General features: G+C 39.2%; 1 protein-coding gene across 1 annotated transcript in view; it reads left to right on the forward strand.

Annotated features, from left to right (window-relative positions):
- The first annotated feature begins 6,768 nt into the window (after nucleotides 1–6,768).
- The window catches only part of LOC120853597, a 76,799-nt gene continuing 60,851 nt past the window's right edge, over nucleotides 6,769–22,716 (forward strand). Inside the window, exon 1 of the mRNA XM_040227563.1 lies at nucleotides 6,769–6,847. Coding sequence (XP_040083497.1) covers nucleotides 6,769–6,847 — 79 coding nt within the window. The remainder of the gene's footprint in view (nucleotides 6,848–22,716) is intronic.

A 22,716-nucleotide genomic window follows, 5' to 3' on the forward strand; every position in this document is an offset into this window, starting at 1 on the left:
ATAAGAGCGACTACTAGAAATATGAGAAAGAATAGTTTCAAGCGAAAGTATCCTTCCCTGATTAAGAACATAACTCAACCTACTATCCAAACTGATTTATAGACCCGTGTATCAGGCTAGTTTGTAATTCAGCCCTTTGTGCAGCCTACCTTCTGCTGGTCAAATATGAAACTGCATTTTTTACAACAAAATTTAATCACTTTTTCCAATGAAGAAGACTCACTAAAATTTTATGCCTATATACACTCTTTTATTGGGTTGGCCAAAAAGCTTATAATATCTTATGGAAAAACCTGAATGACCTTTTTGGCCAACCCAATATTTCTCAATGCCAGCCTCTAACACACAAGTGTTATGCGCAGTCCCACCATTCAATACATTGTTTTATTTTTGCTGGAAAATGTGTTCTACTGCACTCCCCTTGGAAAAGATAAGAGAAAATATTTTCTATATGAAATCCAAATTACTCCCATGGGTTTCATCACAGATAAGACATTCCACTTCTTCCCTCTTCAGACGTATTTCCTGTCATTAGATCCTTTCAGCTGTCTACGTTTCCCTTTTACTCCTACTAAACTCTAAGTCAGCAGCAATATGCATGTACATATTTCACTATTTAATCAGAGCATTCTCCCATGAAAATCATTAATATTCAATGAACTACTATGGAGGATTTTTTTCCCTCAAAAAATATATATCATGTTTTTAGATATGCAGAATATGATGAACTGACCAGTCAACTCTGTATTCAGGGCATCAAGGCAAATATCTGTCTTTTTCTTTTAGGAGCACAATCCTGTAGATGTCCAAACATTAAAGAGGAATCTGAGGGAAACTAGCAGTTGAAAACAAGCAGTGCTGAATGACTTCAAACTGGAAGTCTTGACCCTGTTCTCTTGAAATTGTCATAAGAATCCCAGTTCATGCTCCTAAATCAGACGGTTTTGACGGTCTTTGCTTCATTCCATAGGGAGGGCTTTCCAGGTGATGCTAGTGGTAAAGAACCTGCCTGCCAGTGCAGGAGACGTAAGAGATTCAGGTTCAATCCCTGGGTCAGGAAGATCCTCTGGAGGAGTGCATGGCAGCCCACTCTAACATTCTTGCCTTGAGAATCCCACGGACAGAGGAGACTGGCAAGCTATGGCCATAGGGTCACAAAGAGTTGACTTAGCAAGCACGCATAGGGAGGACAGAAAATCTCCTCACTGTCATAATGGTAAGGCAACTGGACGTTCCCTTCAGAAGGAAGCCCATGCCTTCTCTGCAGCCACTGTCAGTTAACCATGCATACCTAATTACCCCCTTGTTGAGCAGCAGCTAGAAGGGCAATCCCTGTCTGGACCTTGGAAGTGTTTCACAGACAGTGGCTGCATTGGTAAAGTGAGTTGGGAGATGACCAGGCTGGGGACAGGCTCTGCCAGCAAAAGCAACATATCTTTCATGCTAAAGATATCCGGCTCCAAGGACCTCTTTTACTCATCTCCTCTAAGTTGACATAGTCCTCCAGACTATGTTAGCTGCCCCACACAGGCATGTGTGATCTTAGATCTTGATCTTAGAACGGAAGGGTGAAAAGCAGTACCTAGACAACTGTGCATGACCCCTGGCTCAGAGTACCAAACCTCAGCTTCAATGCTTTCCTTTCCTTTCTCTGCAGGGGACTGAGTGAACCAGGAAAGCTTGCATTTTTATGAGCACCTCTCTATTTGGCTTTTTAAAAATATGGTTCTTTTTATGATGCTTGGTACTTACTCACTTTAGTTTGCCTCCCATAAAGTGATAAAGTACATTAAGTCACTTTATTGCCTTTGTTGTTTGAGCAATAACATTCCTTAGATTTCATGTGACAGTTTCTAGACATTTATGATAGAGAAGAAAAATATTAAGGATAATGAATGGAAGTATAAATCATGGGCGCTACAGCATCTTGGCATTTGTTTTCCTTAAGCTTAAGTCCACAAGTTTTCTGGAAACTGAAACCTTGCAGCTCTGGAGCCAGGAGTCAGTTTTGCTCCCACTGGGTTGCAGAAGTAAGAATTAAAGATGTAAGTGGGAGAGAGCCTGGAGTTTTTTTCACAGTTTCAGTCTCTATAGAAGAGCTGAAATTTATTTACACCTGTTTCTAAACTTTCAAGCATCCACTGTTTTAGTCCTGGGATAAGATGCCCAAAGACTTTTGGATGTTTCCATGGTAATTCAGAAGGAAACATCCCCGTCTATCTTCCAAGATTTGAGTGCAGAAACATCATGGAATTATAATCTGGGTTAGGGAATGAGTAAAAATATTTGACTTTAGCTAAAGAATCCACAGAGTTAAATTCTTCCCCTCTTTTTTGGTTTCCTGGTGATATGACACATAGAAGGAAAACAAGAATTATGTATTTACTGTTGTCGTTTTTTAGTTGCTAAGTCATGTCCAACTCTTTGAGACCCTATGGACGGTAGCCCACCAGGCTCCTCTGCCCATGGGATTTGCCAGGCAAGAATACTGGAGTGGGCTACCATTTCCTTCTCCAGGGGATCTCCTGACCCAGGAATGGAAATCGAGTTTCCTGCTTGGCAGGCAGATTCTTTACCACTGAGCCACTTGGAAGGGTGTTAAATCAATAGAAGGTTAAAAAAGGAGATGCCCTTTCAGAGTGAAGATGGGATGCAAGGATGTTGTCTCTGAGTTTTTAAGGTAAATTTGGTCCCGCTACAATAGATCTCCTCAGAGAGATGTTCATTAGGCCATGTATTTGAATATCATTATCCCAGCATTTTGAGGCTGGTAAGGGGGGTATCTCACTGAGGATTTTTTTTTTTTTGAGTTGTGAGAAAAGTAGCTATTCCAAAACTTGGGTGAGTACTAATCAATCCCAGAGAAACATGCTAATCTTTGCCAAAAAGGGAGGTCATCTCCCAGGAGGCATTTTCGGGGTTTTCATAGCTCTGAAATTCCTATAGGGGCTGAAGGGATCTTTGTTTTATTGCAGACAGATGGACTAGGAATGACCAACAAAATCCATTAAAACCAATAGTTAGCAGAGTGTGGGATGCCCTTGGCAGTGTAAATACTCTTCCAACAAAGAAAGCTAGAATAAACCTTTCTCTCCAATCCTTTGCTCTAAACAGACTTGCTAGCTAAGCTCTAAGGGATAGTGGGAAGAAAGTCAGCTAAGAAGATTTTAATGGAAAAGGATTAAAAAGAAAAAAAAAAAAACTACAAACGTTCTACTTTTAACACACAGTTAGGCTAAATGTATCTTAAAGCACAGATTAAAAGTAGCTGTTTCCACTTTGGTGGTGGATGGTGATTATGGGGGAGGTCATGTAGGTGGCTCAGTGGCAAAGAATCTGCCTGACAAACAAGAGACTTGGTTCCATCCCTGGGTCGGGAAGATCCCTAGAAGAAGGGAATGGCAACCCGCTCCAGTATTCTTTCCTGGGAAATCCCATGATCAGAGGAGCCTGGTGGGCTATAGTCCATGGGGTTGCAAAAAGTCAGACATAATTTAGTGACTAAAGAACAACAACAAATGTGTGTTGGGGGGTGGGGAGTAAGTAGAAAATCTCTGTATCTTCTGTGCAATTTTGCTGTGAAGCCAAAAAACTACTCTAAAAACAAAGTCTACTTAAAAAAAACAACAAAGAAAATAGCTTTTTCTAACTGGCACATAAAGAGGTAAATGAGTTAATAAAGAGGGCAGGAATATGTTTGACTTGCTTTTCCAAATTTACTACTGAATTCTTACTTCAACATTTCTAATGGGCAAATTCAGGGTTTATTTACCTTGTTTTGAGGGTTTCATAAGTAAAATCTGGATTTGAGAATGAAAATGTAAATATTTAACTTAGAAAAACAATGTAATTGATACTAGATAAATGCCTGCATGCTATTAGTATATGCATGTTCAGTAAATGATAACATAATATATTGTCTGTGTATATATATTTGGCAGAACATTGAGCTACTGGCCACCCAGAGTATTTGGAGGCAGGATTATCCTAGTCCCTCTAATAATAACGATAGAACTGATGAAAAAGTAACTCACGGGATGCAAGTAATTAGGATTTCTTTTATCATTGTAACTGCTGTGTATTTGGTTAATATCCCTGATTGCTATTAGTATGGGGTCTATACATAGAAAATGTTATAAATTATAATACAAACTAACCAAAAAAAAAAAAATCTTAAAGTTAAAAAAGGATGCTAAAAAATAATAATTTTTGGTTTTATTGTATTTATTATTTTATATTATTTACTAATGTCAATTACATTGTGTTTATAGTCCTATTGAAATGTATTTTCAAAACTAAAATTATTTCTGAAAGTAAAAACATGTATCTCTGAGTACATGAAAGCACAATTTTAAAATCTCTATACTGATTTCTGAACAGTAAAAAAACAAACCAAGCACAAGTTATTTTGTTTTACTTATATAAGTAAATCAGTTTAGCTCTGCCTGTATTTTTGTGAAAAATTCTTTTTAAATATAGCTTTATGTTTATCATAATATTGCCTATAATTTCCTTCAAAATGTGTCTTATAGGTAGAAAATTTGTAATTTTAAAACTTGTCTTTTCCATAGTACATAATACTTGATATTTCTAATTGAGAAAATGATCTTTCAGGTTCTGAAGTGACTACTAAAAGATAAAATCTGGTGAATAGAGAATATTTCAGCAGTATTTATATTAAATGTAACTATTTCAGTCAAAATATTTCCACAGTCACTGCCTCATTGCATATATTCATATTACTGTATGTAAATATCTCATTTAAATATGCTATAGGTACTGGTCTAATTCTAGAGGGTTTTTTTGTATCAGTTCCTTATATTTATGGCTTTAAAAGATACAGCTCATTAAATTTTGAAATTTCAAAGTTGCAGTCATTTTGAATGAAATATAAATTTATACGATTAATAAATGGAGCTCTAAAAGATTTGCTTGATGTTGAAAAATTCTAAAGAATCTTTGTATTATTGAGTTTCAATATTAAATATTGTGCAGTATAAGTGCTCTTAATTTGTTAGCTATTCACTTGCTTTTTAGGTATACTTGTCAATGACTTCCTTTTTATATAAACTTCTTTTTCAATAACTGCAATTTTCTAAAACCTTGAAAATCTGAAGTTTTTGCACTATATTAGTTGATTACTTTAATTAAAAATTTTAACTTACCTTGAACAATATACCACTGTAATTGAGAAAACTCATTTCAAAAGTTATACAGTACTTTTAAGAGATATACTGGTTGACTTTTACAATAGTATTTCAATAGCTCAGACATTTCTAAACTCTTTGATGATGGGCAGTAATGAAAGTGTGGGCCACCAGAAAAGTCCCAGAATGATTTTTAAATGCAGTCGGACACGACTGAGCGACTTCCCTTTCACTTTTCACTTTCATGCATTGGAGAAGGAAATGGCAACCCACTCCAGTGTTCTTGCCTGGAGAATCCCAGGGACTGGGGAGCCTGGTGGGCTGCCGTCTATGGGGTCACACAGAGTCGGACACGACTGAAGTGACTTAGCAGCAGCAGTAGCAGTAACACAAGTTAAATCTGACCACTTTTTTAATGTGGCTGCTGCTGCAAGTTTTTATGTGGTCAGTGATTTCGCTATATCCTCCAGGGTGGATGATAAATGCCAACAAGTATTTTGTTCAGTTCACACATTTACAAAACTTTCTTGAGAAATGAAATACTATACATGCATTTTTACTAAATAAGCATTTCAAAAGGTCAACTCTGTTGAAAGGATCTCTGGAAAAAATCTTAAAATAAGTTATTGAGCAAAAATATAAATATTTATAGATTTACATCTTAAAATAAATGACAAAACCAGCTACCAAGTACCTTCATTTATTCTCCATACAGACTATGTCTCATACATGTTCAACCTATATTTCCAAAACATTTCATGTAAAGCCATTCTTTAATTTCCTGATTTTCATTAAACATGCTCATTGGGGACTTCCTGGTGGTCCAGTGGCTAAGACTCCACACTCCCAATGCAGATGGCCTGGGTTCTATCCCTGGTCAGGGAACTAGATCCCACATGCCACAACTAGGAGCTTGCATGCCACAGCTATAGCATCCCACGTGCTGCAACAAAGATAAAAAGAAAAAGTCTCAGTGCTGCAGCTAAGACCCTGCAGGGCTACATACATACATATACATATAATGTGCTCTTTGGGAGAATGATGTCCAGCTCAAGGCTAAAGGTTAAGGTACACAGGTTACCGCAATTTTCACGGCTAAACCAAGCATCTGGGGACTAGATGGGCACAGCAGCACTCACCTTTCTGGCCCCTTGTTTCTAGGGCACTTACACAAATGAATGTATTTGGTCCCTGGAACGAAAGTGGAGGATATACATGTGTGTGTACACATATGTGACTAGAAAGGATCGGGAGAAAGAGATCTGAGTCATCTCTGCTCATTTCTGCTTATTTTACCAAGAGTTCAAGTAGGAACTTTGTTTCTCATACGTGCACTTCACACACTGCTAGATGGAAAATGGAGGTAGACCCAACTCATAAGGGCTTATCGAAGTGTAATTAGGAATAACAACACAATTCTGCTCACCACCTAAGATTGCGATACCAAATTCCACTACGCCAAGTATATTTCGCCCCGGTCTACTGCGTCCTGCCTGTTGGGAACCAGGGAACTAGCCGTGATGGGCGGGGCAAGTCGTGACGTGTGGGGCAAGCCACGGTGGGCGGGGCAAGCCACGGTGGGCGGGGCAAGTTGCGATGGGCGGGGCACGTCCAAGTGGCCATGAGGTCACATGGGAGCGATGCAACTTGTTACCTCGAGGGAGGCCTCTGTAGGAATGGAGACCTGGAGAACCAGCCAGGTGTGTGATTCAGAAATAGTATGAAAGAAAAAGAAGAAAGTGAAGTCGCTCAGTCATGTCCGACTCTTTGCAACCCTGTGGACTGTAGCCCACAAGGCTCCTCTATCCATGGGATTCTCCAGGCAAGAATACTGGAATGGGTTGTCATTTCCTTCTTCAGGGGATCTTCCCGACCCAGGGATCGAACCCAGGTCTCCCGCATTGCAGGCAGACGCTTTAACCTCTGCGCCCCCAGGGAAGCCCTGGTAGCATAGGTAAGCACCAAAGGGGAGAAAAGCAACCTCGAGGAGGGAAGGCGCAGCATGTTGGAGACCTCCCTAGCACTACCCACCCCGAGTTCTCTATAATTTTCCAAAAGAAAGTAATTTGAATCACATTTTAAAATGAAGAAAAGTGAAGGCTGCTCAGTCGTGTCCGACACTTTGCGACCCCTTGGGCTATACAGTCCATGGAATTCTCCAGGCCAGAATACTGGAGTGGGTAGCCTTCCCTTTTTCCAGGGAATCTTCCCAACCCAGGGATCGAACCAGGTCTCCCGCATTACAGGTGGATTGTTTACCAGTTGAGCCACCAGGGAAGCCCAAGAATACTGGAGTGGGTAGCCTATCCCTCTCCAGTGGATCTTCTCGACCTAGGAATCGACCCAGGATTTCCTGCATGGTAGGCAGATTCTTTACCAGCTGAGCTACTAGGGAAGCCCTTAAAATGAAGAAAGTCAGGAGCAAATGCAAAACTGGACTGGAAAATGGAGCAACAGATGTAAGCACGGTCTATCTCAGGCAAACTGGGGAGTAGCTTCGGTTTATTTCTAGCTCTGACAACAGAGGCTTTGTCAATGGGAGATTCACTCTTGTAAAGGATGTCCTTCCTAACTCATAACTAATTCATTCTCTCTCACTACTTAGATTGAGTATGCATGCAGATGCAAACATAGATGCAGTATTTTTATAATAAAGAAACAAAACACACTCCAAATATATGTTAAGAGAGAAGCTGGGGAAAGTAACAATCGGTAGAGAAAAATGACCAAAAAGGCAGAGGATGAACTGTATTAAAAGTAGCTTTCAGTTCCAGAATCTATCTATCTCTGCCTGTTGAATAGTTTCAAACTACCTATAGATGTTAATTTGCTTAACACATTTATTTAGATTCATAGGAATCCACCTTGTGCTGTGCAGTGCTTAGTCACTCAGTAGTGTCTGACTCTTTGCGACCCCATGGACTATAGTCCACCAGGCTTCTCTGTCCATGGGGATTCTCCAGGCAAAAATACTGGAGTGGGTTGCCATGCCCTCCTCCATTGGATCTTCCCAGCCCAGGGACTGAATCCAGGTCTCCTGCATTGCAGGCAGATTCTATACTGTCTGAGCTACCAAGGAAGCCCATGAATCCACCTTAAATGTTACTTTATTTCTTGCATAGATAAAACATCGTCAGCCGTTAATATTCAGTTCAGTTCTTCACTCAGTCATGTCCCAACTCTGCAACGCCATGAACTGTAGCACACCAGGCTTCCCTGTCCATCACCAACTCCCAGAGCTTGCCTAAACTCATGTCCCTCAAGTCAGTGATGCCATCCAACCATCTTACCTTCTGTCCTCCCCTTCTTCTCCTGCCTTCCCAGCATCAGGGTCTTTTCCAGTGAATCAGTTCTTCACATCAGGTGGCCAAAGTATTGGAGCTTCGAAAGCTTTAGCATCTGTCCTTCCAGTGAATATTCAGTACTGATCTCCTTTAGGATACACTGGTTTGATCTCTTGACAGTCCAAGGGACTCTCAAGAGTCTTCTCCAACACCACAGTTCAAAAGCATCAATTTTTCTGTGCTCAGCTTTCTTTATGACCCAATGTGAATATAAATTAGTTTAACTGTGTTACTCAAAACCTACCTCTCATCACCTACTGGATGACAACCTGAAATAAGGTGTTTGGATTAGGTAGGAAGCAATTAAACAGTATTAAAAATTGTGGTTTGTACTTACATACTCTGAATCCTTTGTACTACACCAGAACAGCATGTATTTAAAAAAAAAATAAATTAACTAATAGCTATGTTAAATTCTACTCCTGATTAGCAGTAAAGCAGTAGGAAATTTATATCTCTACTGAAAATTTTAGAATTCAGCAGTGTAAGTAATCCAGTTGGTGGCCTGAATCTTTTAAAAGCCTTACATGGTGGATAATCATACAAATCATTATATTTAAGTGTTTCTGATACACTAGTAAAAATTATTACATTTTCCTATCCAGTAAGTCAACAGCTGGTCTCTCCCACTTGCTCATGGATTTATTTAACAATTAATACTGCACACATATATACACACACACTTCACACATAATGCATATAAAATATTGTTATAAATTAGTGTTGCATAGCATATTTTGAAGGAAATGTCCCCCCCACCCCCCACCCCCAAAAAAAACAAGTGCAGCTTTAGGTGGTAATTTTGAAGATTTTAATTCCCCGACAAAGTAACTAATTGGGATAATGTGGAAGTGTTTGGGGCTTCCCTGGTAGTTCAGCTGGTAAAGAATCTGCCTGCAATGCAGGAGACCCAGGTTCAGTTTCTGGATCAGGAAGATCCCGTGGAGAAGGGATAGGTTACCCACTTCAGTATTCTTGCCTGGAGAATCTCATGAACAGAGGCATCTGGTGGGCTACAGTGTGGGGTCATAAAGAGTTGGGCAGGAATGAGTCCTAAGCGCAGCATAACACAGCACAGAAGTAGTTTAAATTACACATCAGGGTTACAATTTCGTTTTTTTTTTTTTTTTCCTTGCAATCTGAGGGGGTAGCATTCACTCTATATTTGGATTTCCTTGTTCTTTGGGGAACAATCAGTATCAAATGTGCTTATTTGTGTCTTTCCTCAAAGTCTAAAAGATTGTTCTCAAAACGAGAAAAATGTTTCTCACTACCCTGCTACCTATTCCCCAGCATGGGGACTATTCATCCCCTTCCTCCCCCACAAAGTCAAAATTCACATGTGGAAGTATGCAGTTAAGTAGACTTCTCCATCCTTAATAATTTCCGTTTCTCTTTAATAGTTTTCGATCATTATGCTCATCCCAAGCTAACATAGCAATTTTTCCCTAAACAAGGAGAAGTTTCTCTTATGACATCCTCTCCATGCCCTGCATAAATATTCCTACAAAAAAAGTGACCTGTTAATTATGAGTGATTGCTTTCCTCATCCCAGGGTGACTGAGGAATAATTTCAACTAAGTATTCATAGGCAGGGATCATCAAGTGATTGCCCTCCAGATTAATCTCCGTGGGCCCAGCTATTGCCTTGCTGTAGCCTGAACGTGGCACCGCATTCTGTCTGTCCTATTCATCCTGAATTAAGAAGGCTTTATTTGCTAAACCACTTAAATTCTTTCTGCACAATTTAATTATGCTTCAATGCAAAACCACCTGTGACCTTAGGTTTAGTAATGAAATCCACTCCCCGGTCACTGCTGCAGAGTGGTCTGTATGGTAAAGGTGGTGGGAAATAAGAATCTTAAATATCATTCCTAACTGGAAGAGCCATACTCTTGTTGGCTTGTTCTCTTTCTGTTTTCTTGCAGGCAGTTGGTTGTTTTTTGGAGGAGATATTGTATAAGTACCGTCACTTGGATGATTTAAATGAAAATTCAGAGTAAATCATAGCTATTTGGGTGAGGAAACAGAAATGTCCCCCCTCCCACCCTTCACTATGTGAACCAGAGGGTATTTAAAAAATAAAATCCTTTACTTCTCTCTCTGAGAACTAAAACAAAAACATATAACATGCAATGTTACTTTTGGATTAACTTGGCTTCCCTGGTAGCTCAGGCCATAAAGTCTGCCTGCAATGCAGGAGACCCAGGTTTGATCCCTGGGGTGGGAAGATCCCTTGAAGAAGGGAATGTCTACCTACTCTAGTATTCTTGCCTAGAGAATTCCATGGACGGAAGAGCCTGGTGGGCTACAGTCCTTGGGGTCACAAAGAATCAGACACGACTGAACAAGTAACACTTTCACTTTCACTTGGTATAAACCTGGGCCATTTGATATTCAGTTATCAAATGGAGGTATTATTTAGTTTATAATGAGTCTTTCAGGGTCCAGTTTCACATCTGGCAAGTTCTCTGGCTAGATAATTTTCAAATATAAAGTTCAGTCTTGTAAACTAGTCACTATGGTGGTGCTGTACATTATATCTCTAGCACTTACTTATTTTATAACTGAAAGTTTGTACCTTTTGATCCCCTTCATCCATTTTGTCCACTTTATCTTTTGGATCTTTATCTAGCTCCATCCATATTGTCTCCCACGGCAAATGTCTATGGCTGAAAAGTGTATACATACATATGTGAGGGTGTGGCATACATTCACACATTATTTTTTTTCTTTATCCATTCATTTTCTTTATCCATCAATGATATGAATTTCTTTATCAAGCTCATTGAACACTTAGGTTGTTTCCATGTTTTGTCTATTGTAAAAGTCTTGAAATGAACATGAGGGTGTGGATATCTTTTCGAGTTAGCAGACTTGCTGAATCACTCAGTAGATCTATTTTTAATTTTTTGAGGACCCTCTATACTGTTTTCCATGGAGACTTTACTAATTTACATTGTCATCAAGAGAATACAACGGTTTCCTTTTCTCGATGTCCTCACCAACACACAGCCCTCTTTGTAGATCTGATTTGCATTTACCTGATAATTAGTGATGTTGACCACATTTTCATGTGCCTGTTGGTGATTTGTCTTCTTTTACAACGAAATGAGTATAAAGCTTTTTAAATAAATATAAAGTTACAAAAATCAAAGAGATAACACAGAACATAATTGGTACCATTTCCCTTTTAGTGATGCACAAAATGTGTCTTATAATCAGTGACATTATACATTTGATGAAATACACTGATTCCGCTGTTTCCTGTATGTTAGGCCTTCTACCTTCTGCCTAACTTCAAGACTAATCAGTTTCTATCCTCTGTCAAGACTTTCCAGTCATTGCATCTGCTCATTTCCCCATTTCTTGATGTGTACAGACCTGTCTTTCCCCCATGAAAGATCTGTTTTGCATTTGATTTGGCACTCTGGGGCTTAGCAGAATTGCTAAAGCACATAGTAGCTCTATTTTTAACTTTTCGGGACTGTGTGACCATCTATTAAAAGCCAAATGTTATCCCCAGATTGACTTTACCAGAGATTACAGACCAAAGATCTGATGGCGTGTTCCCATTTTTGTTGAAGAGTGTTCTCGCAAATATGCACCTTCTTCTGTGCTTGAAAGAGGTTTCATGTGCCAGATACTGTGCCTCTCCTAGAGTCTAAATGATTATGAAAGCCACACCAAAGAAAGTTAAAATGTCCTTAAAAATTGCAAGCATGGGTGAAGTTTACAATACTTCAAAATCGAAGCAGCTTCATTTCAGTTCTGTCAGTCTTCCCAGCCCTGTATACTTTTTTCCTCCCCTTAAAACTGAATGGCAGAGAACCAGAAAGCATAGCAAATGAATGCCTCAATCCAAGTCTGAAAGAAAACACCAAGGCTCTCTGTGGATGTTCATAGACATGAGATTCTCTTAATAAGAAAACTGTAATATTGTAAGCTATTCAAGCATTACAATCCAATCAATGTCCTTGTTTTGAGGGGAAAAAAAAACAGATAATAAAGTTTTTGAAGGATGCAGAATAGCATCAGAGGGGACTAATTATAATAAGATTAAAAAGAATGGCAAAAAGCAGTGATGATAAAAAAAAAAACACTATGAGGAAAAACACTGGTATCCCTTATGATGTGCTTAACTGTATTCTGTCAAAAAAGAATTTTTGAACAGAAATATGATTTTCAAACTAAGATACCAAAAAGGAAAAAAAGAAAAGAAGCTACCCCACAATCCTACCCAGTCCCAACTGAAGGTTAATTCTGTTAAGATTTAAGTAATGGTTTGAATTCAGCTCACCTACAAGTAGAATCAACTGTATCATATTCAGTGATACATGGCAGTAAGGAAAGACCTTGCAGCAAGACTAGTCTGACTCATAGGAGTTGGTTGAGAGTTATGATTTTAGAAGGACTCTCCTACTAACCAGAGGAATGCATAAGGAAGGTTTATGAATTTGTTCAGGTGGCATAAAGAAAGTAAAAATGCACATATACCAGGTTGTCATTACATGTTAAGCAGTTAATGTCTCAGAGTGATTTCATTCATCATGTGTTGTTCTAAGGGAATAGCTAAGGATACACACAGTAGATAAAACATCTCATGAAAGGAATGGAGCAAATGATGTGTGAAAGGAAGTGATGTGAATGAGTGAGAGTAGTTTGAGGGCATCAGGGGGATACTGGGCTGGCCAAGTAAGTAACAAAAGACAGAGGCTACGAACTTCTTTCCTCTACATTCAGTTTTCAAAATTTGAACTAAATAAGCAAAATGGGTATGCATGATCTTGGTAGGTGGGTCATAGAGTTGTAGGGATCTGGGATGGCACAAGAAAGAGAGTCAAGCTAGAGGGATAGGAGGCCGAGAGTTAGAATTTGATTCCATCTTTACGACCCTTTGAGTCTGTGACCTTACCTGGTGACTTTATTGAATTACTGTAGTTAATTGGAAAGCCATTTTATTATCTCTTGCATAACCCTTTCTAATATGCAGTTAACTAAAAAATCCATCTTTAAAAAATATTAAAGCATTTCTGTAGTTTTGCTGTTTCAAAGTCATGATCTAAAACGTAGGCTTTTGTCTACAAAATTATATCAGTGCCTTTTCTCTCTCTTTGTCTCTTCCTGCACCATTCCTATTATTGTTGTTCAATCACTCAGTCGTGTCCAACTCTTTGTGATCCCATGGACTGCAGCATGCCAGGCTTCCCTGTCCTTTACCATCTCCCGGAGTTTGCTCAAACCATGTCCATTGCATCAGTGATGCCATCCAACCATCTCATCCTCTGTTGTCCCCTTCTCCTCCTGCCTTCAATCTTTCCCGGCATCAGGGTCTTTTCTAAGGAGTCAGCTCTTTGCATCAGGTGGCCAAAGTGTTGGAACTTCAGCATCAGTCCTTCCAATGAGTATTCAGGATTGATTTTCTTTAGGATTGACTGGTTTGATCTCCTTGCAGTCCAAGGGGCTCTCGAGAGTCTTCTGCAACACCACAGCTCAAAATCATCAGTTCTTTGGCATTCAGCCTTCTTTATGGTCCAACTTTCACATCCATGCTTGACTACTGGAGAAGCCATAGCTTTGGCTAGATGGATCTTTGTCAGCAAAGTAATGTCTCTGAACCCCTCCATACACAGACACACACACACACACACACATGCATACACACATACACACACAGACATATATATGTCCAGACATATTCATATGCATTCCCTCTACAAGTATACACACATGTATTACATATTATGTCTTCTTTCTCCCTCTATTACAAATGTGTATATATATATATAGGCCTCCCTGATGGCCCAGTGTTAAAGAATTTGCTTGCAATACAGGAGATGTGGCTTTGACCCCCCTGGCTCAGGAAGTTTCCCATGAAAAGGAAATGGACACGCACTTCAGTATTCTTGCCTGGGAAATCCCACGGACAGCACAGGCCTGGCGTACTGCAGTCTATGGGATCGCAAAGAGTCAGGCATGACTGAGCAACTGAACTAACTGAACTGAACTGAATATGTGCAGTTCATATAATACAGACCTTGCAGAAACACATTTAATGCTCTCTTTTTGTTGGTTTGCTCTGTACTAGAGACATTTCATTATTTTAAGCACAATACAAGCATTATCTCAGATGTTCCTCACACTAATCCTGTAAGAAATTTATTTTCATTTCACAGTTGAGGACACTAAGGAACAGAGAGGTTAAATCACTTGTCCAGTGAGGTGCAGATAATAAACTGTGGGGTCAGGATTTGAATTCAAGGAATCGGAGACCAGAGCCATGTTCTTAACCCCTGGGCTCTCCTGCCTCATGGGCAGGACTTGCCATTCTCTACCACCCACTGGGACAGAGCATCTCATGACTCTTTACATAGACTTGATCTTTTAGGGTTCAGAGAATTATCCCTCTGCTTGGATTTTCTTTTCCTTCCTTGTGATGGTTATTTTTATGTGTCAATGTAACACATTGACATCTGGATGCCTAAGAGACATCCAGAATAGCTGGGAGAACATTTCTGGATACATCTCTGAGAGTGTTTCTGGGAGAGATTAATGTTTGATTTGTGGACTGAGCAGAGATCCACCCTTAGCAATGTGAGTAGAGCATGGTTCTTCTTAGCCTTCATAACCACCTAAGCCAATTCCTGCAGTTAACAAATACATAAATAAAGAAAATATCTTACTGGTTCTGTTTCTCGGGAGAACCCTGATGAATACATTCCTCTTCATTAGCTGGTAAAACTCTGACCAGTCTTCAAGTCATGACAAATGGCCTTTTCTCTCTGCAGCTCTTCCTGATTCATACTGTATCCCAAGATATGCAGGACTTCTCTCCCCTACCAACTCCCCCAAATTACTAATAGCTGCTTATACAGCTATTAGTATAAGTAGCTTGTCTTCTACACTAGAGTTCACCCTCTTGGGCATGAAAAAGTTATCTTATCTAACTTTATATCCCTTTTATTTAGTACCCTGACTCACAGAGAAGGAGGTGTGGAGAATGTCTGCCACAATTCTGTAGTCAGCATATCAAATCAATCACCTGGTTTGATGTCATCTATTTTACAACATAAAGGCTTATGTTTTCCACCATTAGACTTTGCCTTCATATTATGTGTGTGCTTTGAAATATATGACATCCATCATAAAAGGTTCTGACAACTTTTCAAGATCATAAAAGCTTGTAACCTATGGAATAATATGTAGAGGAGAGGTTTTTAATATTTTAAGCTCAAATCAGTAAGCCTTTTAATCTCTCTGTTTGAAGTATGACTTATTATGCACAATATGTGTGTGTGTGTGTTAGTTGCTTAGTCGTGTCCGACTCTTTGCAACCCCATAGACTTTAGCCCACCAGGCCCCTCTGTCCATGGGATTCTCCAGGAAAGAAGACTGGAGTGGGTTGCCATTTCCTTCTCCAAAAGGAACTATAGAAAGAAAGAAAGTGAAGTTACTCAGTCATGTCCCATTCTTTGTGACCCCATGGACTGTAGCCTACCAGGCTCTTCCATCCATGGGATTCTCCAGGCAAGAGTACTGGAGTGGGCTGACATGTCCTCCTCCAGGGGACCTTCCTGACCCAGGGATCCAACCCACGTCTCTTATATTTCCTGCATTGGCATGTGGGTTCTTTACCACTGGGAAGCCCATCAAAATACCGTAGACTGGCTTACACAATAGACATTTATCTCATTCAGTTCTGGAGGCTGGGAAGTCCACGATCTAGGTGTCAGCTAATTCCATGTCTAGTGATAGCCTTCTCCCTGGCTTGCAGACAGTCAGTGATCTTACTCTCCTCTTACGTGATGAAGAAAGAGATCATCTCTCTGGTATATCTGCTAATAAAGACATTAATCCTATCATGAGAGTTGGACCATAAAGAAAGCTGAATTGATGCTTTTGAACTGTGGTGTTGGAGAAGACTCTTGAGAGTCCCTTGGACTGCAAGGAGATCAAACCAGTCAATCTTAAAGGAAATCAGTCCTGAATAGTCATTGGAAGGACTGATACTAATGCTGAATCTTTAATATTTTGGCCACCTGATACAAAGAACTGACTCACTGGAAAAGACCCTGAAGTTGGGAAAGATTGAAAGCAGAAGAAGTTGTTGACAGAGGACTAGATGGTTGGATGGCATCACCAATTTGGTGGACATGAGAGTAAGCTCTGGGAGTTGGTGGCAGACAGTGCTGCAGTCCATGGGGTCGCAAAGAATCAGACATGACTGAGCGACTGAACTGAACTGAACTGAATCCTCTCATGAGGATTCCATCACCATTATCTAAGTGAAAGCGTTAGTTGCTCAGTCCTGTTGACTCTTTGTAACCCCATGGACTTTAGCCCTCCAGGCTCCTTTGTCCATAGCATTTTCCAGGCAAGAATACTGAAGTGGGATGCCATTTCCTTCTCCAGGGCATCTTCCTGACCCAGGGATAGAACCTGGATCTCCTGCATTGCAGGCAGATTTTTTTTTTTTACTGTCTGAGCCACACTGCCTCCCAAAGCCACCAGCTTCGAATATGATTAGGTTGGGGATTTGGCCTTCAGCATGTACTTTGGGAAGACACCACCTTTAGTGCAAAACAGACAATGATTTTACCAAGTCAAGCTTTAAAAGAATTAACCTGACAGAATTGACTAAAATGAATTGAAGTAAGAGAAGACATTAGAGATAAGAATATCGGAATATTAAACAGGAAATGAAGATTGTGTTCTGTCTTAAGTGACCTCAATTAGAATGACAGGAGGAGACTAATGAGAAAACACATCTTAATGTGCTTGCTTCAGTTGTGTCCGACTCTGTGCAACCTCATAGACGGCAGCCCACCAGGCTACCCGTCCCTAGGATTCTCCAGGCAAGAACACTGGAATGGGTTGCCATTTCCTTCTCCAATGCATGAAAGTAAAAGGTGAAAGTGAAGTCGCTCAGTCGTGTCCGACTCTTCGCAACCCCATGAACTGCAGCCTACCAGGTTCCTCCGTCCATGGGGTTTTCCAGGCAAGAGTACTGGAGTGGGGTGCCATTGCCTTCTTACTAAATAATAATTGAAACAATGTAACTATCATGTAGCATTTGTTATTTGTTGGGAATTAAGCTAAATATTTTATATATTTTAGCATGTTTAAATTTCATATGTTACCAGGAAATGACATTTTTGTTAGGAAATAATGTTTAGGAACAACGATAATGACGTTGAAAACTGGAAATCATATAGAGCTTAATATGAGCCAGACATTATGCTAAGCACTTTAAACAGGTCCTGAAGACAACCTTATGAAAGAGGAAATATTAATACTCCCAATTTAAAGCTTAGAAAACTGAGGCAAGGGAAGGTTAAATAGGTAGATTTTTCTTTATTTCATAGATGAAGAATCAGGTTTCAAATAGATGAAACGATTCTTCGAAGATCATTTGGCAAGTGATAGTTCAGTAGTTTAACTCTCAGCTTAATTTCAAACTTTCCTTCCTTCTTTTAATAGGTAAAAAGATATTATGCAGAGTTAAGCAAATAATATTAATATATTTCAAATATAACTTCCGATATATCTCTATGTCATAATTGGATACATGACTTAACATGAACATTCTGGCTTCAGTAACAAAAGCTCAGAATATATAAGTGGTTTAAACAAGGTAGAAGTTCATTTGTTTTTCACACAACAAGCCTGGCATAAACCACTCATGGCTGATAGGGAAGTGCTTCACTGTCAGCAACCCAACTGGCTTGATTTGGTGGCTATACTAGCCTGAACATGGACCATTACTAGATCCAAGATGATTACTCCATCCATAACCCTTGCATGTCAACCAGTAGGCAAGTGGAAAGATTGATGTATGTATTCTCTAATGGCACCTTAGAAAATATACATATACTTCCATTTTTACCCCATGACCAGAACTTAAGTAACACTGTGCCATCTAGTTGTAGCGGAGACCAGAAGATGTCTTTTGAGAGATGTTTTTTCAAGGAAAAGCATTGACAGTAAACCGAGGCGTTGACAGTAAACCGAGAGATTTTGATACATTTTTTGTTATTAATTTAATGTTTAGCTTATCTATCCTCACTGCTTCTAATTTAATTATTAGCTCTGTAATAATCTTGTTTAGTCTTTGATTTGCTTCTTTAGCTTTGCAATCTCACTTTTCATCTCTATTTTCATTTCCTAGGTCTGCTGTAACAAATTATTACAAACTCAGTGGCTTAAAATAACACAAGTGTATTCTCTCCCAGTTTCAGAGGTCAGAAGTCTGAAATCAAGTTAACAACAAGGTTGGGTCTTTCTTAAGGCTCTGAGACAGAATCTATTCCATGCCTCTCTCTTAGCTTCTGTTGGTTACTGGCAACTCTTGGCATTTTTTGGCTTGTAGTTGCAATACCTCCAACATTTGCCTACATCTTCACGTGGCCTTATCTCCTGTTTCTCTACATCTGCTTCTCCTGTATGTTTCTATGTCTTTTGCTGCTTTATAAAGATACCTTTATTTGAATTAGGGTTCAACCAATCCACAGAAATTGCATCTGAGATCTTTGATTGTGTCTGCAAAGATTCTTATTTCAAATAAAGTCACAAGCTAAATTTCTGGGTGAACATATTTTTGGGAGCCATAATTCAGCACATTGCAAGCTCATTTTGCTATTTTATCATCTTTTTAAATTATATATTTATTAAATGTATGTTTTTATTAAGTTTTTCTACAACCTAAATCATATCTTAGAAATTTTCACCTTAATTCTAGCATTATATTTTATTACAGATTGTTTTGTCCATATAAATTATCATGCTATTTTTCTTTTCTTCCTTTCGTTGTCTTTGGGAATATTTTTCTTTCAATTTTTTTTTTCCATGATTATGATGAAGAGAGTGAAGAGGACATATATTTTCTTGGTTGCCATGATTCTTTTTTTCATCTTACTTCATCTTGTATGTCTTTGTTCAGATCTTCTGTTTATTTTGATATAATGTGTATGGTTTATTTTTTCTTCCTAAATATAAGAATAAGAGCTCATTTCTCTCTGAGTATTTCATAGTTTGACATCATTTAAGTAATCAGAAGATATGGAGAAGAAACATATGTGAAACAAAGTTATATAAGGTATTTGACTATTTGCCCACTTCTCTCCTTTGTGAAGTATCACAAAAGTCTGTACCAGCGTTCTCATCAATGGTTGTGGAAGAGTGAATTCTGATTATCCAATATTAAGGTAAAAGATGCTTACTCTTTGGAAGAAAAGTTATGACCAACCTAGGTAGCATATTCAACAGCAGAGACATTACTTTGCCAACTAAGGTCCGTCTAGTCAAGGCTATGGTTTTTCCTGTGGTCGTGTATGGATGTGAGAGTTGGACTGTGAAGAAGGCTGAGCACCGAAGAATTGATGCTTTTGAACTGTGGTGTTGGAGAAGACTCTTGAGAGTCCCTTGGACTGCAAGGAGATCCAACCAGTCCATTCTGAAGGAGATCAGCCCTGGGATTTCTTTGGAAGGAATGATGCTAAAGCTGAAACTCCAGTACTTTGGCCACCTCATGCGAAGAGTTGACTCATTGGAAAAGACTCTGATGCTGGGAGGGGTTGGGGGCAGGAGGAGAAGGGGATGACAGAGGATGAGATGGCTGGATGGCATCACCAACTCGATGGATGTGAGTTTGAGTGAACTCCGGGAGTTGGTGATGGACAGGGAGGCCTGGCGTGCTGTGATTCATAGGGTCACAAAGAGTCGGACACGACCGAGCGACTGAACTGAACTGAAGGCTTCAGAACATTTTTCCTGATTCAGATTCTGGAGTCTTCTCTCCCATCATAGCCTTAGCATCTTTATAGTGTCTCCCACTTACAGGTTCCACTAGAAATTCACAGAACATTTCCCACTATGCCCAGAAAGTGCTCACCAGGACTGCCTTGTCCACAGGTGGTTGAGGCATCCCGTAGGTGAAGAGTTTTCCCACTTGATGCCTCCAATGTCAGCACCTTGAAGTGAGTGAGTGTGCACCCACTGTGGTTCTTGCCAAATACCTTTTACTTCACATAGAACTTCCCATCAAGCTTCATCATGCAGGCAGACCCAGGCACAGGTGCCTTTTCAGAGCTCTCAAGGGATCTGGTCTGACACAAAGCAATGTGTCTGAGAAAGATATACAAGATGAAGTAACATGGAAAAAGAATATCATGGTAACCAAGGAAATATATTTCCTCTTCCCTTGAATCATCATCATCCAAAAAAAAAAATTGATAGAAAAATATGCTCATAGACAACAAAAGGAAGAAAGAAAAGAAGAAAGCTGCCATCTTCAGGAAGCCTTCCCTGAAATGGTCTTCAACTTGTGTCAACCTATGGAACCAACCCTCAAGGCTTCTATGCCTTGCTTAGTTTCCTAGGAGGCCAGAAGAATGAAAATATAGACAATAACTCAATTTGCATTCTCAGACTTGGTAACATCTGTAAGAATGTCTAGCAGTTGCCCTCGTGGCTTGGGGGTCAAGGCAACATGTGTAAATTTCATGCAGTAATCCTAAATTCGTATCCATGTCTGCCCTCTGTTTCTCTCTCTCTGTATCTATCTATATGAATAGCTCTATCTTTGATATGTAGTGTTAGCCCTATGCTCTTGTTTTCATTGCCCACATGATTTGCTTTGCCATTGTTGTTCAGTCACTAAGTTGCGTCCAATCTGCAATCCCACAGATTGCAGCGTGCCAGGCTCCCCTGTCCTTTACCACTCCCAGAGTTTGCTCAGATGCATGTCCATTGAGTTGATGGTGCTATGTAATCATCTCATCCTCTGTCACCCCTTCTCCTTTAGCCTTCAATCACCATTTTTAAAAGTTTCTGTTGACTTTATCAGGTATAATGAGAACACTGTGATTTGCTGTTACTACCCAGTCTAGTCTGCTCCTACTGCCTCCTGTCTCATGTTTAATGAACATGATATAGATGGGAAAAGAGTAACTAAAATCAAATGGATGATCTCCTTAAGAGTCCATTATAAACTCAAAACTTAATCTAAATGACTTCTTAGAATCAAGTTCACTTGCCTTGATGTACATGGAGTTTACCAGAAAACATTCATTGGTACCGTTTTCTGAGACCAAGTTATGTTGTAAAGAAACTAGCGAGTTCAATGTTCTCAGTATCAGTTGATGTTTACAATGAACGTTCCCCAGATATTAATTTAACCTCTTCCTGCCAAATATAAGGTCACAAAAATAATATTCCTGGCAGGCTTAAAACGTTATCTCGTTTTAATGCTGAGTATGATTGAAGCTCTAGAACTGCCAAAGTTACATTGCTGCATTAGAATCGTAGGTACTTATTGTATAGCATGAACAAAGGAAACTGAAAAAAAAAATAGTGATTAGTTAGTCATCCAGATTATAAACCAAGATGAGCAGCTAAAAATATATATAAGCAATATATTTTTACAATATATATAAGAAAATGACATAATCTTCACAGGGCTAAAGAATCCAACCAACTCTTCAATAACATGAAGCAAAAAACACAATAACATAAGGTACCTAGAAGATAAGAGAAGAAAAATTATGATGCCTTACTTTCAGCCAAAGCTCAATCATTTTGAAATTGCAAAATGCAAAAAAAAAAAAAAGTTTTCAACATGGTTTTAAAGAAGGGAATTTGAAAGCAAAGTGAGAACCCATGGCACCCGATGGTAGCCTTTCTAACAATGCCCAATTTTACGTTTCTTTGGACCACCTTTCCCACATTATCAAAATCTATATAGATTATTTTCTATTTCTTGCCAGATTACCTTAATATAGAGGTATCTGAAAATGGAATGCATACAGCTTTTTGCTGAAGTTTTGTATTTTTCTTAAGTTCTCCCATGTTACTCAGGGAATTGCAACTCATTGTTATTCATAAGCATTTCAATATTTTCAGATTCTCTGGTGTTGGAGAGAAAAAATAGTAATAAATTCATTCAAACTGAAAAATTAAGGCTGTAAAAAGTTAACCTTGTAAAGCAGCACAGATACAAAGAAAATCTTCACCCAAAGAAGCAGCTAGAAATTTGGAATCCAGTTAAGACAATAAGAAGATAATTTGAGTGAGATCTTTTCAGCCTGTTAAAAACATTGCTGTCACAAATGGTAATTAAAAGTTTATATTATATTCTACCTCCTCCCACCCCCAACACACACACAAATCAGAATGCATGTGGCTCCTCTATGGAGTCTTTGTTCCTGAGATCTTAGGGTGAAGTTTGG

Source organism: Oryx dammah, unplaced genomic scaffold, assembly GCF_014754425.2.
Source record: "Oryx dammah isolate SB20612 unplaced genomic scaffold, SCBI_Odam_1.1 HiC_scaffold_26, whole genome shotgun sequence".
NCBI classification, from domain to species: Eukaryota; Metazoa; Chordata; class Mammalia; order Artiodactyla; family Bovidae; genus Oryx; species Oryx dammah.